General features: G+C 38.5%; 2 protein-coding genes across 2 annotated transcripts; one reads left to right on the top strand and one right to left on the bottom strand.

Annotated features, from left to right (window-relative positions):
- Positions 1 to 13,018: 13,018 nt before the first annotated feature.
- LOC104212963 (protein disulfide-isomerase 5-3-like) lies at positions 13,019 to 22,469 on the top strand. Its single transcript, XM_009762336.2, has 15 exons — positions 13,019 to 13,419; positions 14,802 to 14,892; positions 15,172 to 15,266; positions 15,716 to 15,773; positions 15,912 to 16,096; positions 16,214 to 16,271; positions 18,563 to 18,603; positions 18,730 to 18,804; positions 19,404 to 19,460; positions 20,149 to 20,215; positions 20,463 to 20,609; positions 21,003 to 21,227; positions 21,706 to 21,855; positions 21,948 to 22,025; positions 22,174 to 22,469. Exons 1-15 carry the CDS (start codon positions 13,379 to 13,381, stop codon positions 22,249 to 22,251), a joined length of 1,446 nt encoding a protein of 481 aa, XP_009760638.1. The 5' UTR covers positions 13,019 to 13,378; the 3' UTR covers positions 22,252 to 22,469.
- Positions 22,470 to 22,487: 18 nt separating this feature from the next.
- LOC104212965 (early nodulin-like protein 9) lies at positions 22,488 to 23,721 on the bottom strand. Its single transcript, XM_009762337.2, has 2 exons — positions 23,431 to 23,721; positions 22,488 to 23,222 (listed from the first exon to the last, which is right to left on the bottom strand). The coding sequence occupies exons 1-2, from the start codon at positions 23,624 to 23,626 to the stop codon at positions 22,771 to 22,773; spliced, it is 648 nt and encodes a 215-aa protein (XP_009760639.1). The 5' UTR covers positions 23,627 to 23,721; the 3' UTR covers positions 22,488 to 22,770.
- Between the last annotated feature and the right edge of the window lie 220 nt (positions 23,722 to 23,941).

The raw sequence follows: 23,941 nt of genomic DNA, 5'->3' as shown, positions 1-23,941 counted from the left end.
GGTCTCGTGATTCAAGGTCACTCGGGATGAGTATGAATGAAGTTATTATTATTTCTAAGGCAATCAAGGATGAATTGAAAGAAGATAGATTGGTTAGCCATAGTTGAATTGGCATATTGGTAGTAGTGATCAGTTCCTTCAGTGTAATCAAGTTATGCAAGTGATCTGTGACGGTACGTGTGAGGCTTGTCGGCTGCCGTAATTGGTGTTATTCAGAAGTATTCTACTGTTATGGCCTGCTATGTGTAGGCGGATCCCGAAAGGGCTATGGTGGCTTAGACCACTACTTAGAGATTTGCATATTCTACGGTTATGAGAATTCACCTATTTGTTGCTATGGTTCTCCTAAAGTGAGTTAAGTGAAAAAAATTTATATGATGAAGTGTTAATCTATTAGTGGTTCTGGAGTTATGACAAAAATCGTGTTCTATCATATATTGGCATGATGGGTGCAGTGAGTGGTATGGAATTTGAAGTGAGGATCAAGGTTGCAGTTCGGTGTTGACAAGGATGTCACTAGCTCGGATGAGCAGGAACAGAGTCTCGATGTTTAAAGTAAGTAGGTATTGTCTTCAGCATCACCTGAAATCGGTGTTTTATGAAAAAGGCTTTGCATCCTGGTTAAGGATTCTTGATCGCTTTTCAGTGTTAGTGCGGCCGGTAGTTTGGCTGTACAAACCTATTATCTGTTACGGAAGGTTGTGGGAGCGTGCCCCACGAGAAGGTTGTATAAGTGTGGCATATAGTCACTTGAATGATTGAAGAGTTAAACCAAGTATGAAGACTGTGGTGATATTGTTAATTTGGTAATCGATGCCTGGAGGGCACTTGATTTATGAAGTTGTGGACTTTGGATGGATTCAAATATGAATATGGGCTCTCTATCAGGCTAGATGTGTTCATTTTAGTAATGTGCTCCTTATGGAAGAGTAGTCAGGGTGGTATTTCGTCGTCAATTATTTCATGTAATGATACATTGTGTCGTGTGAGCTGTGCGATGGCTTAGGGAATTACTTATGTGTTGAGGTTCCACGTAGAGACGAGGTTATATGAGCAAAATGGCTCTTGAGATTCAGATCATATATTGCACCTCAGTTGTGCTTGATTTTTGTAGCTAATAGCATTATATGACCCCTCAGGGATGGTATTATGCACTTAGCGTGCTTGTGACCGATATTCAGTATTTTGTTGTAATGAGCAATTTAGCTCGATATGCATCTCCTATGGTGAATTGTATGTATGGATCGGGTGACACACATCCATGGGTATGTTGTTTGGATCGGGTTGCACGCCGCAACAGTGTGATGTTGATTACAGTTTTCATACTTCATCTTATGTGTGTTTGTTTCCCATTTTCTGAGGAAAGTTCATATTAGTTGCGCGAGTTGAGTAGTTCCTTCTAGAGTTCGTTTCCCTTTGTATGTCGTTCGAAATGGTGGCCTATTGGCATATTGTGGCATCATATGAGACGTTTGATCACATCCGGGGTGGCTTATTGCCTGAGCAATTCGTACTGGGTGAGACGAGATCGTTGGACTTAGAATCAGTGCAATCTGATTATATGAAATATATTAAGGAGCAAAGACCATTATTTGGTTCAGAATGGGGTGAGGGTTCTTGTCAGGAGTACGGACCCAATGACTAGTCGATTCGGCAGTCGCTTATGAATTTCTACACATCTCTTCCGTCGTGGTGGTATTGTAAGAGTTAGAGTAAGGCCTATATAGGTCATGAGGTGCGATGAGAGCATCAAATTCGTGGAATTTCGAATTATTTGATCAGAGAATGTTATTGTGGTCCTGTGAGTAACATGGTGCAAGTTGTGAATTCAGCTAGGGTACACAGTCATGTTCTGGTGTTGCGTGTAGTTATTGATATGGTGAGCGTATGTTAGAGCAGGCCTGGCAGAGAATTCCGGATATTGGAATTGGGCTCTAAGGCTTACTTGTTTAAGTGAAAAAGGATATCTTCAAATTGATCGAGCTAGGGTGCCCAGCTGAGTTGTGGTAGCACGGGTAGGTGCTCGAGGTGTTAGACAGTGAATTCGGACAACCCCAACACAGTTCTTAGCACGTTCGAGGACGAACGTATGTTCAAGTGGGAGAGAATGTAACGACCTGACCGGTCGTTTTGAGCTCTAGCGCGTCATTCAGCAGTTTGAGGCCATGAGTAGCTTCATTTCAGGCATTATGACTTGTACGTATAGTCGGAATTGAATTTTGGCAAGTTCGAAGTTGATTTGGAAAGAAAATTCTCAATTCGGAAGCTTTAAGGTGAAAGAATGGACTAAGATTGGATTTTTGAGTAAACGACCTTGGAATCGGGATTTAAAGGTTCCAACAAGTTCGTATGATGATTTCGGACTTGGGCGTATGTCCGGAACGGGTTTTGGAAGACCCGGGTACGTTTTGGCGCCTATTGTGGAAGTTAGCATTTTGGGAGAATTTCATAATTTTGGGTTGAAGTGCATTTTAGTGTTATCAACGTCCGTTTGGGATTCCGAGCCTGGGAATAGCTCCGTATGGTGATTCTGGGGTTGGGAGCGCGATCGGAAGTGAATTCAGAGGTCCGTAGGTCATTTTGGAGTCACTTGGCTAAAGATAGAAATTTGAAAGTTTTTGAGAAGTTTGACAGGAAGTGAACTTTTTGATATCGGGGTCGGAATCCAATTTCGAAAGTTGGAGTAGGTCCATGATGTCGAATATGACTTGTGTGCAAAATTTGAGGTCAATCGGACGTGATTTGATATGTTTTGGCATCGAATGAAGAAGTTTGAAATTCGAAAGTTCATTAAACTTGGATTGGAGGTTTGTCGCGCCCCCTTTTTCTAAGGCGAAATCGGGTTCATGACATTTGGGAGGACAACTCGTTCCCTCTTGGGAATTGGGTTTTTTGGGTTGAAGAGTCACCACCTAATGATTAAAGTGCATTAGGACACTAAAGAAGAGTTCGAGTTGGAAAACCAGAGTTCGGGTAAGGGCTAGAAATTATCTCGAGGGGAAGGTGTTAGGCACCCCCCAAGATCCACTAGTGTGGTTCCCAGCCATGTTACAATTGTGACTTTGAATAACAAGTAAGCAAATAGAAGTCTCAAGTAGAAGGGGGTTTTCACATAATATTGCAAGCATGTTGAGAGTTTGACGAAAGTAAAGAAAGCAGAAATTTTAAAGAAATAGTTTGAGAATAAAATAAGCAAATAAAGGAAAGGGGGTCCTAGGTTTACAAATAATATGGATCACATCAATGCAATACCCGGTAATCACTCTTTAAAAGAGGGGCTACACGTGGTATTAGCGGTCATCATATCCATATCTACCCTTCCCACCCCGTTAAGGTATTAAAGCGCGGAATAGTATCGTTTTTTATTGCATGCTATTACCCGTCCCAATCCTATCAGTCCCGGAGGCATTTGAGACTACTAATCCTAAAGGGGAGGGAGTTGGGGCTTTTCAGAGTTTTAAAAGGATAGAAAGTCTAGGCGACAAACAAAACACATAAGCAATTAGGGGAAAAACAAATAGCAGTTAAGGCTCAAACAAGCCTCCTTACTCAGAGGAGCAAATATATAGCATGACTTCAAATACTGGTTATGGTCTGAATTAAAGCGTTAGGACAGGCTGATTTACCACATATTTCTCAGATGAGGAGTTCGAATTAGCCTTGTATGATTGTAGTTTATCAAAACTGACACAGTTAATTAATCACCTAATGGTTTGCCTAGGTGAGACCTATAGGCATGACATCTAACAATACTGATTTTAAAGAAAGGATTATTGGTTTTATAAACAAGAGTTCTGCAGATTGTAAACGATATTACTACTGATTTTAAACTCAGAGATGGAATAGCGAAACTGATTCAATTGATTACTCCTATAGGCATGATTTCTAAGCGTTATTGGTTTTTAAACGATTGCAAAAATGCAAGAGTCCTATAGGCATGATATCTAGAATGAAGTTGATTATTATTAAACCTATGATTGTTTGCCTAATGACATGTATATGCAAAAGTGCAGAAAACCTATGATCATGATTTCTATATGCAGAAATGCAGAAACTTAGAGACATGATTTCCATATGCAGAAATGCAGAAACCTAGATACAGGATTTCTATATGCAGAAATGCAGAACTTATAGGAATAATTTCTAAGATGCAGAAATTTATAAGTAACTTATAGGCATGTTGTTTATGTGAATGCAGGAATCAGAAAATCATATAGGCAAGTTATCTACCCCTTTGCATACATTCATCCCATCCCTTTCCATTAGCCATTATCAATAGTTATTACAAATTATTACAGACCCGAATGACTCAGACAAAAAAGGTAAAAAATTACATCAGAAGTTCCAGCTACAACCAAACAGCCTAATTCAGACTCAAAGTCCAACAATATGAGATAAACCAACTTCCAGGATCGGATTTCCAAAAGCCTTTCTCATACTTGGGATGTGTCAAAGTTCCTAAGAGTCTCAAAGGGGCTCCGGGCAGTGCTTACACCCCAAATTGGGAGTTAGGATCCATTGAGGATCAGGTTTGGACATGGGCAGTAATTTGGATATTGCCAGGCCATGAACCTTAACTCAAACACATAGAAGGGAATAGGAGTAGGAATTCATAACAGAAAATAGATGCAAGGAAAGAACACACATAGTTAACATTAATCATGAACAACAAAGTAAATAGGATTGCAGAAAACTGTAAATAAACACATAGGGGTGAGGCAGGAAAGCTAAATTAGAACATACCAGTTTCAGGGAAAACAAAAAAGTAAAAGTAATCTTGAAAAGGCCAAGTTGCAAGCAAAAGTTCCAAAAAATCCAAGAAAAAAGCATAATGTTGTAAGAGTATTGAACTCAAAGCAATAAAGTGTGTAAGTAAGTTGAAAGTATTGATCTAAAAGTTCGAGATATTGAACTCGAAGTGGTGTCAAAGGTGCAGAAGGGTAGTCCCTTTTATAGTGAAGAAAACGAGTAAGAAAAGGTAAGGAAATAACTTTGAAATCAGTCTCATATGATCTCCCTTCAGTTAAGGGATTTGATTCAAACGGGTAGAATACAATTGACGAATGAAATTTGATTAAAATCTTTTCACAGTAGCATAAAAAGGGTAAATACATAGAGTTTATTTAAGGCAAAAGTCCATTGGTACTTGGTTTGTAAAGAAAAAGGAAAGGGAATCAATCAGACAGCCAATAAAATCAACATTACAGGCTTAGTTCGAATGAACCAAGTCAGGAATAGGTAAAGAGGGTTCAGTCGAAGAAAAATCAGTGACAATTCGTCAGCCTTATTAAAAGGATTTCAGAATCAATCAATCAGTTGGTAAAAACCTTTTGAAAGAGTTTCACATATATAAAGCATACCAATCAAACGAAAGGAATCGTTAGGTTACTCGGGAAAAGAGTCTAACATTGAAAGCCTTAGAGTCACAAACAAAAGCGAATCGAGTTCAGTTACAGACTCATAGTGAGTCTGAAAGCCTAGGGTCCCAAAGTGGAACCCTAATATCACTTGCCAAAGAAACCCCCAAATCCTAGGGTTTCGAATTGAGTCAGACATAGAGGTGAGAGAGCAGGTCATTGAAAGAGGCTCAGAAGTCTCTTCCAAAGACTTTATGAGAAACAAACATACATGATAGAAAGAATTGATTCAAGGTCATGGGAACATGTTTGAGAAAACTTGGAGTTTAAACAAGTTCAGAAGAAAGAGATGATACGAGCTTAAACAAAAGCAGGTGAAATATGCTTAGCAAGAACACAAACAGAGCTAAATAAAGTGAACAAAATCAAAGAACTCAACCATAAACACGTATAGCAAAGAATAAGGATTAACAACACGGATTAACATGTGAGTACAGAAATAACAACAAAAGTAGAAGAATCTTGCATAATAGAAAGGAAACAAGAGAGCAAACTCAAGTATAGTAGAAAAGAAAGCATACAAGTATAACATAGGTAAACACACATGAAGAAAGAACAGAAAGAATCGGAAAGAAATTTGAAGAAACTTTTTCAGAAACCCTAAAATTGAAATTGAGCGATTTTGAAAAAGAAATTTGGGGGAAAACCTTTTAAAATGCCAAGTAAAGCCCAGACATATCGCAGATCTAAGAAAAATAGGCGAGTGCAGAACCTCAGACGGCTTAGAGTTGCAGCGAAAATCCTAGAAATGAGAAAGGTCTTGAGGAAAGTCAGATCCTGAGTCGAAAAGACTCATATTGCTTGAACATACCGGGGTAATGGCCGGAGAAGCCATAGATCTACAGATCTGAGAAGGATTTGAAGAGATCCATTGAAGTCGGGCTTCAAAACCTTGAATATTTTAGGTCTGATGGTGAGAAAGGATGAGTACAGACCATCCATGGCCGGAGACGCCATGGATTCCGGTGGAAACATGGTGAGATAGGGTGGGAGACGATTAGGGTTTCAGAGAGGCTCGAGAGGATCTGAGAGATGAAGGGGTTTAAAGGCGATGTCTTAGGTGAAATGAATTAGGTCAAGGGGGGTTTGGGAATTAAAAAAGGAAAGGGTGAATTACGGCCATTGATCAAAATGATCAACGACCTGGATCAAAGGGGAGCCGGGTGGGTTTTTTAATCGGGTCAGGGGTCGGGTAATTTGGGGATTGGGATGGTTTAATTTGGGGGCGGAATTGGGTCAAATTGAGGGCCAAAATTGAAAGGTGAAAGGGATGTAATTGAAATAGAAATGGGCTAAGTGTTAAATAGCCTATTTTCCCTTTTTATTTTATACAAATAGTAATAATAATTTTAAAAGTAAATTAAAAATACTGAGCTAACAGATACTATATAAATATTAATTTAAAAATACTGGAAATAATTTTATACTTATAAAATGCTACTAATCGTGAAATAGGCTATAATTGCAATTACATGCAATTTAGCTTAAAAATACCAAATAGATTTGTAAAAAAATACAAAAATCACCTTAATTATTTTTTGGTGTAAATATGAGAATAAAATAAGTTATTCACCAAAATGATAATCTTGGGAATAATTATTGGATTTTGTACTGCTAAAAATAGACAATAAATTGATTTTAAAATCTTAACAATTAGGAAAAAATACCAAAACTCTTGGGCATGCTTATATATGTATGTATATGCTATTTTGAAAGTATTTTATATATAAAAATACATAGGAAAAAATTGGGTATCAACAAGATTGATTCATGATTTTAGCGCTGTTGGATATGATTTGAGGCCTCGAGAAAGTCCGTAATGTGTTTTGGGACTGGTTGGTATGATTGGTTGGGGTCCCGAGGGCCTCAGGTGGATTCCGGATGGTTAACAGATCGAAAATGGAATTTTGGAAAGGGCTGAAGTTGCTGGTGTAACCGCACCTACGAGACTAGGGCCGCAGGTGCGGAGCTGCAGAAGCGACCTTCGTGCCACAGAAGCGGAAATGGACGGCTAGACTGGGACCGCAGATGTGGTCGTTTTGCCGTAGATGCGGGACCACATCTGCGGAGGAGAGGACGCAGAAGTGGAATGGGCTGGGAGCCCTGGACCGCAAAAGCGGCGGTTGGTTCGCACCTGTGAGACTGTAGAAGCGGTCAAGAGACCGCAGGTACGGAAATGCTGGAGGCAGTGAGGTTCTTTTAAATCGGGGGTTGGGTTCATTTCAACCCCATTACTTCAATTGGAGCCGATTTTGGAGCAACTTTGAGGTGCCATTTTCACCACCAAGCATGAGGTAAGTAATTTATGCTAGTTTTTGGTTAAATACATGATTATATACGGATTTGGGCATGGAAATTGGTAGAAACATGGGGTTTGAGGGAAAACCTAGAAAATTGATATTCTCTGAATTTGTCCACGATTTTGAGTATGAAATTGAGAGTAAATTAAATATTTGAGTTCGTGAGGTTATGGGTAAAGTTTATCTTCGAAATTTTTTGGAATCTGGGCACGTGGCCTGAGGGCGTATTTGTCAACTTTTCGATCGGGGTTAGGAATTGTTATAAAATGGATTATTAGGGGTAATTGAGTATATATTAATGGAATGGTATTATTATTGGCTAGCTTTGGAGCTTTGTTCATCGATTCGAGTCTTTGGAAGAACGTGGAATGCCGATTAGGGATCTTCGGAGCGAGGTGTGTCTCCTTTCTAACCTTATATGAGGGAATTGTCCCCATATGTGAGTTAATTAGTTATGTGCTCCTATTCGTGGGGGCTACGTACGCACGAGATGACGAGAGTCTGTGCGTAGCTACTATTACGCTAATGTCCGGGTAGTCTAGGACCCAAAAGCATGATATACTTGGAATATTGTAACCTTGTTGACAATTTGAATTGTTTAAATCATATCGGATTAGTAAATGAATTTCTAAAAAAAAAGATTTAAACTTCATTTTCAAAAATCTTTAAAAGAGAATTAGCGTTTCTTTGGATAATTGTTCCCTATTGACTTCTTGATTGATTGTCTGTGTGTGTTTATTTTCGGATTGGGCCGAACGCCTCGGTAGATTAAATAGATGCATTTACGGTTCGTGCCATTCGACCCTCTAGCAGTGCACAATTTAAATATTGTTGGATCGGGTCGTACGTCCTTGACATGATTTGCGCATGTTTGTATTGCTTGCCTTGAAATTTATTGATATTGATATTTTCCCTCCTAGCCTTGAGACAATTGAAAACTAATGGATTATGAATCCGAAGACTTTAATATAAAAAGGAACTTTTACCTGTTCTTGACGTATTTGAAATTATTGTCATTCTTAATAAATCCATGATTATTCTCACTAATAATATATTATTATTGGACCACTAGTAAGTGTCGAAGTCGACCTCTCGTCGCTACTTCTTCGAGATTAGACGGGATACTCATTGGGTAATGTTATTTTCGTACTCATACTACACTTGCTGTGCATTTTTGTTGCACATGTTCATATGTGGCTAGTGGCCTAGTGGCATAGCGGCATGGTTGACACGGGGACTTAAGTAAGGTGCATTTATCGAGATGACCCGCAGCCAGCAGAGTCTCCTTCAAAGTATCGTATTGTATTTTCATTTTTGTCCACTTGTATTCCGGACAGTTAGGGTATTTTATTTCATTCCCCAGTAAATGCTCATGCACTTGTGACACCGAGTTCTGGGAGGATCACGACATTTTTCAGTAGTTAAATTTTGTAAAGACATCCTTATTTATTCAGTGAAGTTATTATTTATTATTCATTTGTTTAAAGGAAATGATTTCAAAACAAATAAAATGAGAAATTGCTAGTAAATTGTTGTTGGATAGCCTGACAGTGGTGTCCGGCACCATCACGACCCTTAGTGGATTTTGGTTTGTGACATCGAAGTTGCTAGGAGTTCCGGAATTATTGTAAGAATCTAGGGAAAGCTCTATTGAGGTATGTATGGCTAACCCCCCCCCCCCTTCTTAGAAATTGAGCTCCCATGATGTCCATGCATATCTTGTAAGTCCGAAATTTGATTGATGTAGTATTTGTTATTTAAAAGGAATTGGTGTTGCAAGAATATACGTGAAAGGTGTGTCTCAATGTGTTCAATATGCTATTCTTGGTAAATTGGGGATATCTGAATAATGTGAACTATATGCTAAATTTCCTAGATTTCAAGTCAAGTTTAAATTGTGATTATTATGCCGAATCATGTGCATTCCTCTCTATGCTTACAACTTGAATTGCTCTTGTATGTGCCCATTATCTTAAATCGCAAGTTTGATGTTGAAAGTGAAAGTGATGTGGAATGTGAGTTATGAAATATGGCCTAGTGCCAAGTATGATGTGATAATTTTGGCCCCAAGTGCCGACGAACTGATATATGTGAAATAAAGATTGAAATGAGGTGATTGATGGAAAAGGAAAAATATCTTGGTAAGAAGGCCTAGCCGATCGGGCCGTGATCGGACGCCATGCCGCACACATGGTGGTATTGTGCTGATATTGAAACCAAAAGTGAGAGTGAAATTGTGACTGAGGTACATGTCTCAAAGGAGGCAACCTAGCCGATCGGGTCGTGATCGGACTCCGCGCAAGAAAGTAGTGGTATTGTGAATGATGATGCAACTATATGAAATGTCCCAAACTAAAGCTATGAAAATTATGTGAAAGCTACGTGATTCCTTTTACTTGATGATGTGGTGATTGTTTAAAGCTCGTATTAGTCCTTATGATTTCTTTGTTCTTGTATGGTTGTTTTTTCTAATAAGATGGTGTTTAGTTATACATACTAGTACTATTCTATGGTACTAACGTCCCTTTTGCCAAGGGCGCTACATTTTTTGAATCGATATAGGTGGTTCTATAGAAGATAGTGACGATCGCAAGTAGCGGAGCATCCCCCTCTCAGAAATCTCGGTGAGCCCCTTTTCTTCTGGGGGTTATGTTGTACATCTTTTGTTATAAATTACCACTTTTGAGGTATAGCTGGGGCCTTGTTGCCGGCATTATCATAACTGTCTTTTGTATCCTTAGAGGCTCTGTAGACGTTTTGTGTGGGTTTTGTACGGGTATTGGATGGGTCACTAGACTATGTTGTAATTCTAAACTCTTGTTTCCTTTAAACTGTAAATGTATGAAATTTTGGAAACTTAACTACGGTTTAAGGATTGTAATATAAAAATAAACTAGCAATGTTTCATGTACGATCTTTTCTACTGTCTAATTTAACTGAAAGCATGGTTTCTTGATCATAGTGAGTTGGGTAGAAGGTATCTAAAAGGCTTTCTCAGTTGGGTTCACTCGATTGAGCGTCGGCCGCGCCTCCCAAGGTTGGGGCGTGACACCCTGCCGTTTGGGGAAGGATGGCACGCACCGACTCGCGGATACCTTCGATAGATAGAAAGGGCAATTTCGCAGCTGTAGAGACATAACAGGGTTTAATACCGTAACAGAAAGCGGTTGGGCATCTCTCCGACTAAAAACATAAGAAACTTATGCGCAAAGTTCCACTTCTCAGGGAACCCCGTTGGATCCGCCACAAGGTGTTCGGTCCGCACATAGAAATAATTCTTGTAGAAACGACGGTTAGACTTGTCATCCATTTTCACCACCAGACTCTTTGACCCCCGAGAGCGCATGTGAATTATCATGCCGCGAATGAGCTGAGGGGCGAAGATATTGAGCATGTGATCCAAAGTGATCTCATGACCGGCAAGCTCCGCGAACTTGAGCAACATAAGGAACAATTTATACAGGTACGACGAAAGTTGAGCGGGGCATACCTCATAAAAACGGCAGAAATCTACCACCAGGAGAGGGAGAGGAAGTGTGTACCTAATAAGAAAGGGGTAGGTGTAGAACACGCAGTACTCGGGGCGGTCAAAATAGAATATGTCATCCCCTACCGCCGGTCTCATGTCAACGTAACGGGGAATTCCCCACCTAGCTTTCAACTCTGCGATTTCTTTCTCTTTTATAATAGAGGGGACAAGTTCTGGCTCCTCCCCGGCACGACTGCAGAAGTCGGTCTATTCTTTCCCAGGACGAGGCAAGATTTCGGTTACCGATGGGACCTCCTCATCTTCCACCACCTCTACTCCTCCGGTGGCTAGAGCAACATTTTCCGGCGTCGGAATTGTGACGGGGAGGTCAGCACGAGAAGAATCACCAACCATTTTGTCAATTTGGTGTAGTAAAAAGACAGTGGAAAGGAAGGATGAAAGTTTTCAGTTAACTGGGGGCGAGTGAAAATTTGGAGTATCAGGAAGAAAGTATATTCGCAAAGCTCTTTCAAGCAAAGGGCAAGGAAGTATGTCAATCGAATGATGTGTTCCTTCTATTTATAAGAAACATAAATCCCCCAAGCACGAAATCCAAAAGTCGCCAATCGAATCTGATAGGGCACAAAACGTTTCGATTCTCTAGGAACGTGTGTCATAATGGCGGCAACCACAAAACAACGTTTCAATCCAAACGACGTTTCAGTTCCGAAACAGCCGAAACGGTCCAAGGATATCGAAAGAGCGTCGTCATCTCACTTAAAACCTAAGGAGCATAACCAAGGGACAAGTAGTCAGATTTCTCTCGGATTCGTAGCAATCATGATCCGTCTGCCTGGCCCGACAGGGGACGACCCCGACAGCCGGAGGGATTAACTGTATTGGTCAAAATCTGACCGCTGCGGTCAAGCTGACCAACATCCCGTCCAAGCTGTAAGGCAGCGAAATATGACATGGTCTATTCTATATTCCGCACTCACGATACTCGTTGAGTCAGAAGAAACAACGTTCAAGGGACGACCAAGGCATACATAGTGTGAAAGAGCGTCAGACCAAGTACATAGCAAAGGTCCCATGACTATATATAGTTGGGGAAAACCTTCGGTAAAGGGGCGGTTTTTTCACTTCTTTCTCTCTCCCTAGTTCACTCTTCTGTAATCTTCATAATGAAAAGAAGAGCGAAGCATTTTCCAAGAAAATATGTAAAATGGTCTCCTCCATTAATTAATGGGAGCCACAATAGAAAGTTTCAATAAGATTGATTACCTCTATCTCACCTTATTTATAATTTTTCCAATTAGCTTATTGATATGGAGTTTATTGTGGTTGACTAAGATTCACCCCTTCATTTGATTTAATTGATTAAATCAAAAAGATTCCAATATCTTTTGAGTCAAACGGAATCATCTAAGAATCAAGTGGTATTCATACTTCCAAAACATTGTTTGGGTTATTGGGTTTTGTGAAGTGTTGGGGAAAACCATTAGTAATATAATATGGGTAAATCATGATCATTTGTTTATTACAAGTTGGTTGAAGTCCTTTGCGTAGCCGCACAGGTAATAAGGTTATATTTGTTGTAACTTGTAAATATGTTTTTATGGCATTGTTGTATCTACTCTATAGAAATCAGAAAATGACTTCACTTACTGCCATGACCATCCAAACCGAAGGCAATGAACGTGATAAACGCGCGCATTTATTTCTCTTGAGATTTGCGGGGACCAAATTTACACACTTATAGCCCGACCCAATGCAAATTGCGGGGCACACAGTCCACTAATTATATTATAATCCATAATTATAATTTTCTTAATTTCGTTAGATTCAGACGGGTCACGAAATAAATATTGCAACACACAGACAGTGGTGGAGGTGGCCGGTAGCCAGATTATAACCATCCCGCTTGAAACGCCTGCGGGGAGTATACACACACACACACTCCCTCCCGCAGATACAGCTGAGTCCTCCCAATTCTCGAGAAATCGATTCTGAACGCCGACCACCGCATTCGCTTTCTTTTCTCCTCAAAACCCCATAGCTAAATCCAACATCTCTATCTTTTGTGTGTGTGCCTGTGCCTGTGCCTGTGGAGATTTAGCAGATCTGTTGATTGTTACATTAGGAGTATTAGCTTTGGCATTTTTGTAGGAGCCCTGCTTTGTTCAATAACCATGGTGTCCACGGCTAAGCTCAAATCTGTTGACTTTTACAGGTTTTTTTTCTTCTCTATTTTCATGTTCAATTAATTTGATTACCGGCGTGCTTTTCATTTTTTTTCCAATTCCGATTTCCATCACATGCTGTAATCAAAGTCATTTTTAACCGCGAAAAACAGTAAATTTGGTTGTGTTGTTACTGCCAAATCGCGTACTAGTGTTAATTTACTGTTTGTTTTGATGTTTTTGAAGTGGATTAATTGAAGTTAGTGAAAATGGCTAGTGATTCAATTCTGATATAGTTGTTACCTTTAGAGATCAAATTCTCGCTCTTTTTCTAATTATGTCTGTCTAATTTTCTGTAACTTGATTTTTCAACAAAACTGCAGTTGCATTACCTATCAAGTTATAGTTTCATCACTGATCACACATGTATACACGATCTTGCATGTATGCGCTTAAACACGATCATCTTTAGAATACTCCTGTCTTTCCTTGTTAAAGTAGAAAGCTAGCTGTGTTCTCATTCTCCTTCTATGACCTGTAAATGTCTAGTAAGTAGTTTGCTGTCGCTGCTCTTCATTTTTTCTTGGAGGGATATTTTTGAGACAATAGTAGGATGAAATATATTTAGAAGAAGAGGAAGAAACATGTGGTAGTGCTTTCTTTCTAGCGGAAGGGAAAAAGGAAGATACATAATCTGGACTGAGTGCATACTTTAACAGAATGTGCTCTCTATCTATCCAAAGGAAGGTCAACGTAGCACTTAAAGACAAAGCTTCTGCAGTTAAAAACTATTTTTTCATAGTTTTCTTTCTGATTCTAAGTTGATAGTCTAAGCTGTAAGGAGTTCTCACTCTCTATCTTCCAAGTATTTATGTGATTATCAGGCGGGCTAGTGAGTAGAAATAGTGAATGTCATGTTGGTTGAATGGCTTTCAGAAACGAATATTTGGTTGAAACAACAAAATGATGGGAAGATTGTGAGCTATATATATACATATACATATACACACACACACACACACACACACACATATATATATATATATATATATATATATATGTATGTATGTATATGGCTTCTCCTCTCCCAGCTATTGTGATTTTCTAGTTTTCATCTTCTGTTTGACTGTTGCCCAAAACAAAGAGGGGAAGGGCAGTAGGGCACCTGGAATGACAGTTTAATTGTAGCATCTTCTTGTCTCCAAAAGTGCATTTGTGGGAACATCTCTACTAACTAACCATTTCAATAGAGTGCATTACAACTCCAAGATGCACGACTATGGAAGTAATGAATTCTTTACTTTACCTTGGCTTAATGCAATTAGAAAATTTTGTGCAAGTGCGTCCTGAATTGGGTGAAATCTTGCATCAACAATCCTCAAAACTACTCCTTCAGGATGTTGTGTAAATTTATTTTAATTTTTTACTGCAGGAAAATTCCCCGAGATTTGACAGAGGCATCATTATCTGGTGCTGGATTGTCCATTGTAGCAGCGCTTTCCATGATGTTTCTCTTTGGAATGGTAGGAAGTCAAAATTATTTGCCTTCATGTTTAAAGAACAAGTGGTAGAAGATAGTGAATTAAGTGCAATTGTTGCACCGCCAATTTCTACTAGCTTTAAAATAGATACGTTTTCCTAAATTGCTGGTACAATTGTATCTTAATACTGGTGTTGTTTTCCTTGTTTTATTACATTTGCTTTCAAGTTCATATTATCAGAAGAAATGATCATCAATGCTTGTATATTTGTCCGTTATCTTGTAGCTCACATTTTAATTCAATCGTGTTTATAACTTGTAGGAACTAAATAACTATTTGACAGTGACCACCACTACATCCGTTGTTGTTGATAAGAGTTCTGATGCGGAATTCTTACGAATCGATTTTAATATGAGGTATGATTCTGACACATCTTGGAAAAATATTCAGTATCCCCTTTTTCCTTTTTCTTCTACTAAATGCATGACATATTGATATTATCCATTTCTGAAGTGGAGGCGTTTTTGTTTAACATTTTCTACTCTCAACTTTTTGTTGACACAAATGATGACACTACATGTGAAAAAAAGTAAACTGGGTCATACCAAGAAGTTGATTACATATTAATGAATGTGTTGCTGGATTAATTATGTCAGTACTAATACAACACTTTTGGGGGTCTTCTCTTGCAGGAGTAAACTATATTGCTAGTTGTTTGTTTCTGTTCAGATGTTTCAAGATGCTTACAATGTCCTCATGTTTTCAGTTGATTTTCAAGTCATGCATTCCCTTCTATTATGCAATATTACTAAGCAAACCATTTCTGTAAGTTGATCCATAACACTTTGCGAAACTTGTCTTGCAGTTTTCCGGCACTGTCTTGTGAATTTGCATCAGTGGATGTGAGTGACGTCTTAGGAACAGTAAGTTTCAACTCACTTCTTATGGACTTCATAATCTGAAAGAGAAAATGCTTTATCGAAACATCATGCAGTTTGATGTAGTTAGCCTTTAGCTTTTTGTTTATTCGTGATTAACAGATTTGTATATATTAATCTCAGAATAGGCTGAACATAACCAAAACAGTACGCAAGCATTCCATTGATAAAAACTTGAGACCTACTGGCTCTGAGTTTCATTCGGGATCAACTGCAAGAGAAATCAAACATGATGAGGAAGATGACGAGGAATATGGTGAAGGAGCTGTTTCCCTAAATGGACACAGTTTTGATAGAGTTTCTCACCAGTGAGTTATTAGCTATGCACCTTAGTCATCTGTTTTATTTTTTTGATGAAATCTTAGTCATCTGTTTTAACTTCATTAATGTTCATCTCTTTATTTTTATTGTCACTCTCTTTACAGGTTCCCAATTTTGGTTGTAAATTTCTTTGCTCCTTGGTGCTATTGGAGCAACAGACTGGTATTTATCTGTTTCTACCAAACTGCTACTTTCTTCTCTTCTTCTTTCTGGTTGTAAGCTAAGTTAAACAGAAAGTTGTAGATTTATATGACTTGCTTTAATGCCAAGAGGTGTGGATTTGCTGTTTGAGAGTGGGTTATTGATGTCCTGTCTTTCTCATAATGATCTGGGGAATGGGCTAATTTCAGGATTTTGTTTATGAATATGCACTTATTATTAGTACCTATACGCTTGTTTTTATGCAGCTAAGAATTGGATAGAGGGAAAAGATAGCATACTATTCATATAAAAATGAAAACCAGATTACTTAATTAAATTGGAAGAAGAAGAAGATAAGAATTATACATTAGCTCAAGTGCTCAACTAGTGTATAGTTTAAAGGTCTTAGGTTTGGCAGTTATTTAGACAGGAAAGCACTTAAGCAATGTGTTTGTAGCTTATATAAAGAATTCTAATTTTATGAGTTTTAAGTCCTATATTTATCCCAGAAAAAAAATGACTCTGCAAAGCTAAAACCTCCTCATAAATGGTAACGACTCTAGGGAACCACGAGTGAAAAGAAAAAGGTATGGCAGAAGGATCTGGAATCCTCTGTCAACCGGGGTCAATTCGATCCTGTAGAAAAAAAGGCATCTTTTTGTGCAGCAGATGCCTAATATTTGGGAGGAATCGGACTATAGACCATCTTTTCATTCATTGCAAGGTGACATAAAAAATTAGGCAGCCCGGTGCATTAAGCTCCCGCTATGCGCGGGGTCCGGGGAAGGACCGGACCATAAGGGTCTATCGTACGTAGCCTTACCCTACATTTCGGCAAGAGGCTGTTTCCATGACTCAAACCCGTGACATCAAAACTATGCGACGTTATTCTGAACTTAGCAGATCTGAAACGAGTTTATGCCAAGAAACACCTTACAATTACTACACTGCTGGAACTGGGACTGGAGCACTAGTAAAGAAAGGAAACATAGATGTTTTCAAAATAAACTTAACTCAATTCAACTGATCATGTTTAACTGTATACATTTGTTTTCTTTTTGGTGTAAGGAGGAATTTGTAAATGAATCAGAATCAATACTTAGCCTCTTGGAATCCCTATAAGGTTGGAAAGCGATTCTTCTTTTGGTTTTTGCTTACCTGCAAATACTTCCACACTTCCTTAATGCTGCTTTTATATGCTATTACCTCTCTCTAAGAAAAAAAAGTTCCTCAAGTACCGAATATGGATGGTATTTTCATTAGCTGAAAAATAGATCTGCTGAACACCTAGGCAGCTTTCCAAATAGAACAAAACTAAACCTGCTATATGCGTGCACAATTTTCTAGCTTGGTCTTTCCCTGAGGATACATGGCATGATTAGTTTTTGCTTGAGGCTGGACTGACTGATGGCCATAAACTCAGGTTGGAACTTTTTGGACCGTTTGCTCGATCAGACATTATTTTGGGGGTCAAGTAAAAAGAACCATGAAAGCAGAATTTGTCTAAATTTGAGTAATGTTACTGGATTAATTAGCTTAACGTGCACTCCAGTGAATTCCACATTGTTTTGGGCATTTTGGATCTAACATTATGGCCAAAACCTTTTCAATTATAGGTTTTGGGTTGTAGCTGTAATCTGCTTGTATGGACCAAAAGTCTTTCTTTAGTTGCCTCTTCTAGTCCAAAAATGAGGCAGTCGTGCTTTTAAGATCTCTTGTTGTGGTTAGATGGTGTCTTTTTGGGGCTTATCGCCAGCAGCACACCAAGCAAAGTGAGTCTAACGGATTATTGTTGTTCTCCATTTTGTTTATTTTAGTTTGGGAGAAACAAGCTCATGGAAAGTATAATATGACTGAATCAAGTCCTTTTTACACCATAGAAGTGTCGCTCTGATTTCATTCTCTAGTGGTTTTCCTTTATGCCATTATATCTATGTTCAGTATGCAGAGGATTGTGATGTTTCTTATGAGAGATCCAACCTGCCATTTATCAAGAGCAATTGGAAGATTAGGTATAGAAGTGTCCTTTTTTGTGTCTGCAGTTGTAAATCTTGGCTTCTAGACTAGGATGTTTCACACATTTCGTGTATTTTTACTTTATGTCCTTCTGAAAATAATACAAACGCAGTAAGGTAGTTCTTCTGTGTGCTGTCTGCTCTATGCCTGTCTATTTCCAGCTTAAATAATCAGACAATTTTCTATAGAACAGGTTGTGGCTATCCTCTGGTTAAACTAAGAAAGGTTAACCTGTTCATTTTAGAATAGCTAACATTTTCTCTTTTTTCTGAATTTTTTTTCTTGTTTTGTCTCAGAAACCTTCATGGGAGAAAGCAGCCAATATCATACGAGAGAGGTCCACTTTGTTGCCCATATACTTTTCAAAAATAGTATATGCTGAACTCCTTCTCATGTCTGAAATGGAGCTTCGAAAATCCCCATGCTGATATGCTATTCTAAGTTCAATCTTGCACTTTTTCAGATATGACCGTGAAACAGATGGGCGTATTCTTGTGGCAAAAGTCGATTGCACTGAAGAAGTCGATTTGTGTAGAAGGTATTATTTGAGTGAACAATTTAGAGATTGTTGCTGTGCCTGTCCGGTGAAACCTACATTTGACCAAAAAATTATAACTTTGCTATACTTGTCTTTGTTTTTATGTTCAAGAAGAGACAGTTAATCTAATTGCTTCCTCACAATTTCAAAGATGGAAAAAAGTAGGCTCTACATGGCTGATTTTGCCGAGGACCTAACTGAGCTTCAGTTCTTTGAGTACAAATGTCTGGTAGATTCTCAAACCATGAGAGGTTCAGATAGTATAGGGGAGGAGTAATTTTACCTCGTCTATCACAGATCAAATGCTGAAGTTACTTCTGCCTTCAATCCAGTTTCTCAAATTCTGCAGTATTGATTGGTTGGGTCATGAGTCCATGATGGTGAACTTGGAAAAAATTGATATCACCTGAATAAAGGAGGAGATTTGGTTGGACATTTCGTACTTTATGCTTTAATAAGGGGAAGGCCTTGTGTTGCCTAAATTGTTTGGATGGAAGTGCTTAGAGTTGCCTAAACTAACATTTCTTTCGTTTGTGATTTTCTAGCATGATTTCATTTTTATCCTTATGCCTTACAATCATCTAATAATAAATGTTCAGGAATCACATACAAGGGTATCCCTCCATTCGCATCTTCAGAAAAGGATCTGATCTTAGGTAAATCATTAACTTATCTTTAGCCAATTATGAACTTGCACCACTACTATTTAACTTTTTAATATTCTATAGTATGTTTAATGTCCTTCATATTTTATTAGTTTGACCTGTGATTCCAAATCCTCTCAAATTCAAAAAGAAAAACAAAATCCCTTGTTAGGCGCTTTCATTATGTTGTAAAATTTAGGCCATTATTGTGTGACTAAGTTGCATATGTGTATCAATGTTAAAGTGTTAGATTGTGCTAGCACGCTAAAAGATGCACTTTTCCAGTTATTTTATGTTTGATCCCTTTACGAACGTTTGAGAACCTTGTCATTGCTACTCTCGGCCGTGGAAAGTGTACTGAAATTCCTCTTCTTCATCATTCTATCTTCTGCCTTTGTTTTGAATCTTTATTTGCTTCCACTTTTCATGCTAAAATTTTAAGCATAGTAACGCTGCAGAAGTTGCTATCAGCATTCTGCTTTCTGAATAATTAGAGCTGCATTACGTGTCTGGATAGTGGAGGTAAAAAAGGAAAGTCATTTTGTTGCCAATTGGTAAATGTTTGTTAACTTTCTTGAGTTAAGTTTGATACAATATGTACTTGGAAGTGTAGTGAATTCAGGGTTTTTAGCCTAAATCTCATTTGCATGGTTCTTTGGTTCTTATAATGTATTTATTGTTAAGTGTGCTTGCCATGCAGAGAGGACCATGGACACCATGATCATGAGTCGTACTATGGCGATCGTGATACAGATAGCCTAGTCAAGGTGAGGACATAGTTGGGCTTGGATAAGGAAAAGAAGAAAGCATGAAAAAAAAAAAAAGAAATTTTAAGGATGGTTAAGATTGAGGAAAGAAAATAGAGCTGGTCCACACTTCTTTCTTACAATCACTGGACATAACCTTTTGAACTAATTTTTCACGGTGCCCTGCCATGGGGCAGTTCTGTGGCATTAGATGTTATTGGATCGTTGCTTTCATGCTGTTGAGATGACTGGGATTTATCTTCTGCAGATGATGGAAGATTTGATTGCACCTATCAAGTTGGAGTCTCAAATGATTACTTCTGATAATACGTCTACCAAGCTGGCAACTGACTTGAAAAGACCTGCTCCTGTAACTGGAGGATGCAGAATAGAAGGTTTTGTACGTGTTAAGAAGGTATACAAATTATTAATTGGAGCCCGTAAAGAATAGGTGGACATTTCTTTGTTAAAAAAAATTTATTCTGGTGTGCTAATACGGAGAAAAGAACATGATGAGACAGCCAACCTAGGCGGAAATCCTTGTTGAGCATCAAATCTACTTTTATTCTTCGGATCATTGCATCCCTGAATCCCCCCCCCCCAACCCCCCTCTTTCTCTCCAAGCTGCATGCAGACTAAAAGAACATGAGGAAGATGGTGGAGATAAAGAGAAATATGATGTGTTGTTTAATTAGTTTGAAATTTCTCTCAGGCATTAAGATTGCGGAGAAGCTCATCCACTATTGTCTTGCTAATTTTAAAATTTCCCAAAAAACTAATATATCAGTCTATGTTACGTACTGTTCAGGTTCCTGGCAACCTTGTCATATCAGCTCGTTCAGCAGCTCATTCATTTGATGCTTCTCAGATGAACATGTCACATGTAATTTCACGCTTTTCGTTTGGTAAGACAATAACTCCAAAGGTTATGAGTGATATCAAGAGACTGCTGCCACATTTGGGTCAAAGCCACGAACGGTTGAATGGAAACTCATATATTACTAATCCAAGAGATTCTACAGAAAATGTTACCGTAAGCTTCCTACCCGTGTATGGCGTCTCTTATTTTATTTAAATGTGACCACACCTTTTCGTGGAAGCAACTTCTACATGAGTGATTGCAAACCTTCAGAAACTAAAACCATAATGGTGACAATGCCGTAATAGTTTATTTAGAATGTTATATTCTGCTGCTTTTACTGGCTCCAGTCTATAAAATCTTCCAAAAAGTACGAAGAAATCCTCAGTTACTGATTGGTCCTTTTTCCACTAAGTTTTTGGGTGCTCCTCTATTATATTCTATGTTGCTCGGACTCTCCGAAAATGTGGCCGGATACGTGTCGGATCCTCCAAAAGTAGTGCATTTTTGAAGGATCCGACACGGGTGCGGCTACATTTAGGAGAGTCCGCGCAACATAGATTATATTTACTCATCTGGTGTGATCATAAAGAGTTACAAGGATGGCGGAAAACCTAGCTTACCTTTTATTTTCTTGACCTGTAATTTGCAGATTGAACATTTTATTCAAGTGGTGAAAACAGAGGTGATGACTAGATCTTATAAATTAGTTGAGGAATATGAGTACACAGCGCATAGTAGTTTGGTTCATAGTCTTCATATACCTGAAGCGAAGTTTCATTATGAGCTATCCCCAATGCAGGTTTGCATCAATGCTTTTCATGATTATGTGGTAGACCTTTATACATTTGTTATTTTGGTTTCTCATCCTCAATATCTGTCCTCTGCTATCAGGTCTTAATTACAGAAGAATCCAAGTCCTTTTCACACTTTATTACAAATGTCTGTGCTATAATTGGTGGTGTTTTTACGGTCAGTTCTCAAAACTGCCTTTCCCCTTCCCTCCCACCTTCATTCCTTCACCCGCCCCCACTCAATCACGAACAATTTTCTTTCGGCTTTTGATTTATGTTATCTTTTATCAAACTTCCCCTATATTCATTCTTTTTGGCTGTTACAGGTTGCCGGCATATTGGACTCTATTCTGCACAACACAATGAGAATGGTGAAAAAAGTTGAGCTAGGAAAGAATTTTTGAAGTCAGTGTAGACTGATGGTATAAATTTATTTTCTACATTTAAGCTGGATATACTCTTTTAAGTTATACTATATTAGATTTTTTCTCTTGAAAACATTTAGCTTGCCGCAAGAGCTCTGGTGGTCTGCATGATTGAATATTCTAGTTAAATGTGTAGCATGTGGCTTGGTGTCGATTGTCGAAAAGAAAACTAGTCAATATATGGATCTTTAAATCAAGGTGGAAGGCATGTAAAGTTGTTTCAATAAGGACTCTCTTATATGTCCACACAAATGAAAGCTGTTTATTTAGCTTTGTACACTCGTATACAATATTTATGAATCACCAACGCAAGCTTTACACAACATTCAGATTATTTATTCTCATCATCGAACCAATACAAACCAATCTACCCTTTTACTCCCAGCTACATTCACTGAGAGCAAAGTGGGAAAACCAAGAAATTTAAAACCCAAAAATGAAAAAGAAAAGAACAATCAAATAATAAAAATAAAATCAAACAAGTTCATCAACTGTTCATCAGAATCCTAGGAGGAATGATGAACCAATAAAAGCTGCAGTGGAGCCAATAAAGCTCATGACGATCGCAGAAGCGCCATTCTTTGGAGGAGATGATTCTTGAGAAGGTGCTGCAGTTGGGTTGATCTCTACTGAGCCAGTGGGTGGTGATGGGGCCTCTTCGCCGGATGGGGCCGGAGACGGGGGAACATCATCTGCTGAAGGGGAAGGTGGAGGAGATGCTGCTGTTTGGTTGCGGTTGCTTCTATCTGCCATAACCACAGCATGCAACTTTTCATTCTTGACACAGTTGTCATGAACCCCACTAATGAAGTAGAATGGTCCAGAGTGGTTAAACTTGACCACACTGTGTCCATCGCTATACTTCTCAATTGGAGAAGCTGTGTTGCAATTATCATAGTCTGCCTTGTTTACAAGAAGCACTGAGTCTTTATCAGCAGGGTAGTTAAAAGCTGCCAAGGCAAAATGAGAAATGATATCAGAAACAAACTTGTGCATGACATTGCTGAATCCAGGACCTAGAGTTGGTGGATTCTGAATGAATATGTGTGATTTTTTAGTCTTTTTTGTATATGTATGCACAATTTTGAGTCGAAAGTAATGAGTTAAGTTGAATTTATCCACCTATGAGTGGCAATTAACCCAAAAAAAAAAACTTACATAAACTGTCACCAATTTGGAATCGACTCCTCTCGGTCCACTGGTTGTAACTATTGGGATCTGAAGGGACACTCCAATCTCCAGAACCTCCAACTTTGAACTCGAAAGAGTTGGCATTTTGGAACATAATCAAAAGACTAAGCAAGCCCAAAACATTAAAGACTTTTCTACTAGATATTGAACTTGTTTGAGCCATTGGGAAAATGAGGAATACAAGATATTAAATCCTTGAATAGCAACCAAGGTCTTAGAACTTGTTTGGATGTATGGAAAAACTATTTGGGTGATGAGAATGGAGAATGATAATGAAGGATATTTGTAGGTGCAAATTGCCATGAACTTTACAAGTTGTGGCAGTGAAGCTTTAGCTTCTTTTTGTTATTCTTCATCTTTAGATTTCTTAACGACTATTGCAAAGCATAAAGCCAAGAGAGGAACTTGTTTTTGAGCACTTTTTAGTTACTTATTCTAGATTTATACTTTACTTGATCATTATCAAGAATTTTCATGT

The sequence above is a fragment of the Nicotiana sylvestris genome, chromosome 7 (genome assembly GCF_000393655.2).
Source record: "Nicotiana sylvestris chromosome 7, ASM39365v2, whole genome shotgun sequence".
Lineage (NCBI taxonomy): Eukaryota > Viridiplantae > Streptophyta > Magnoliopsida > Solanales > Solanaceae > Nicotiana > Nicotiana sylvestris.
This window is presented reverse-complemented; position numbering and strand designations above follow the sequence as displayed.

Excerpts from the sequence above, each read along its gene's own strand:
- LOC104212965 (XM_009762337.2), bottom strand. The coding sequence starts at position 23,626 with ATGGCTCAAACAAGTTCAATATCTAGTAGAAAAGTCTTTAATGTTTTG. Across the intron at positions 23,223-23,430 it reads CCAAATTGGTGACAGTTTAT|CTTTTAACTACCCTGCTGAT; the intron begins GTAAGTTTTTTT and ends TTGCCTTGGCAG.
- LOC104212963 (XM_009762336.2), top strand. The coding sequence starts at position 13,379 with ATGGTGTCCACGGCTAAGCTCAAATCTGTTGACTTTTACAG. Across the intron at positions 14,893-15,171 it reads TGATGTTTCTCTTTGGAATG|GAACTAAATAACTATTTGAC; the intron begins GTAGGAAGTCAA and ends TATAACTTGTAG. Across the intron at positions 15,774-15,911 it reads TGAGTGACGTCTTAGGAACA|AATAGGCTGAACATAACCAA; the intron begins GTAAGTTTCAAC and ends TATTAATCTCAG.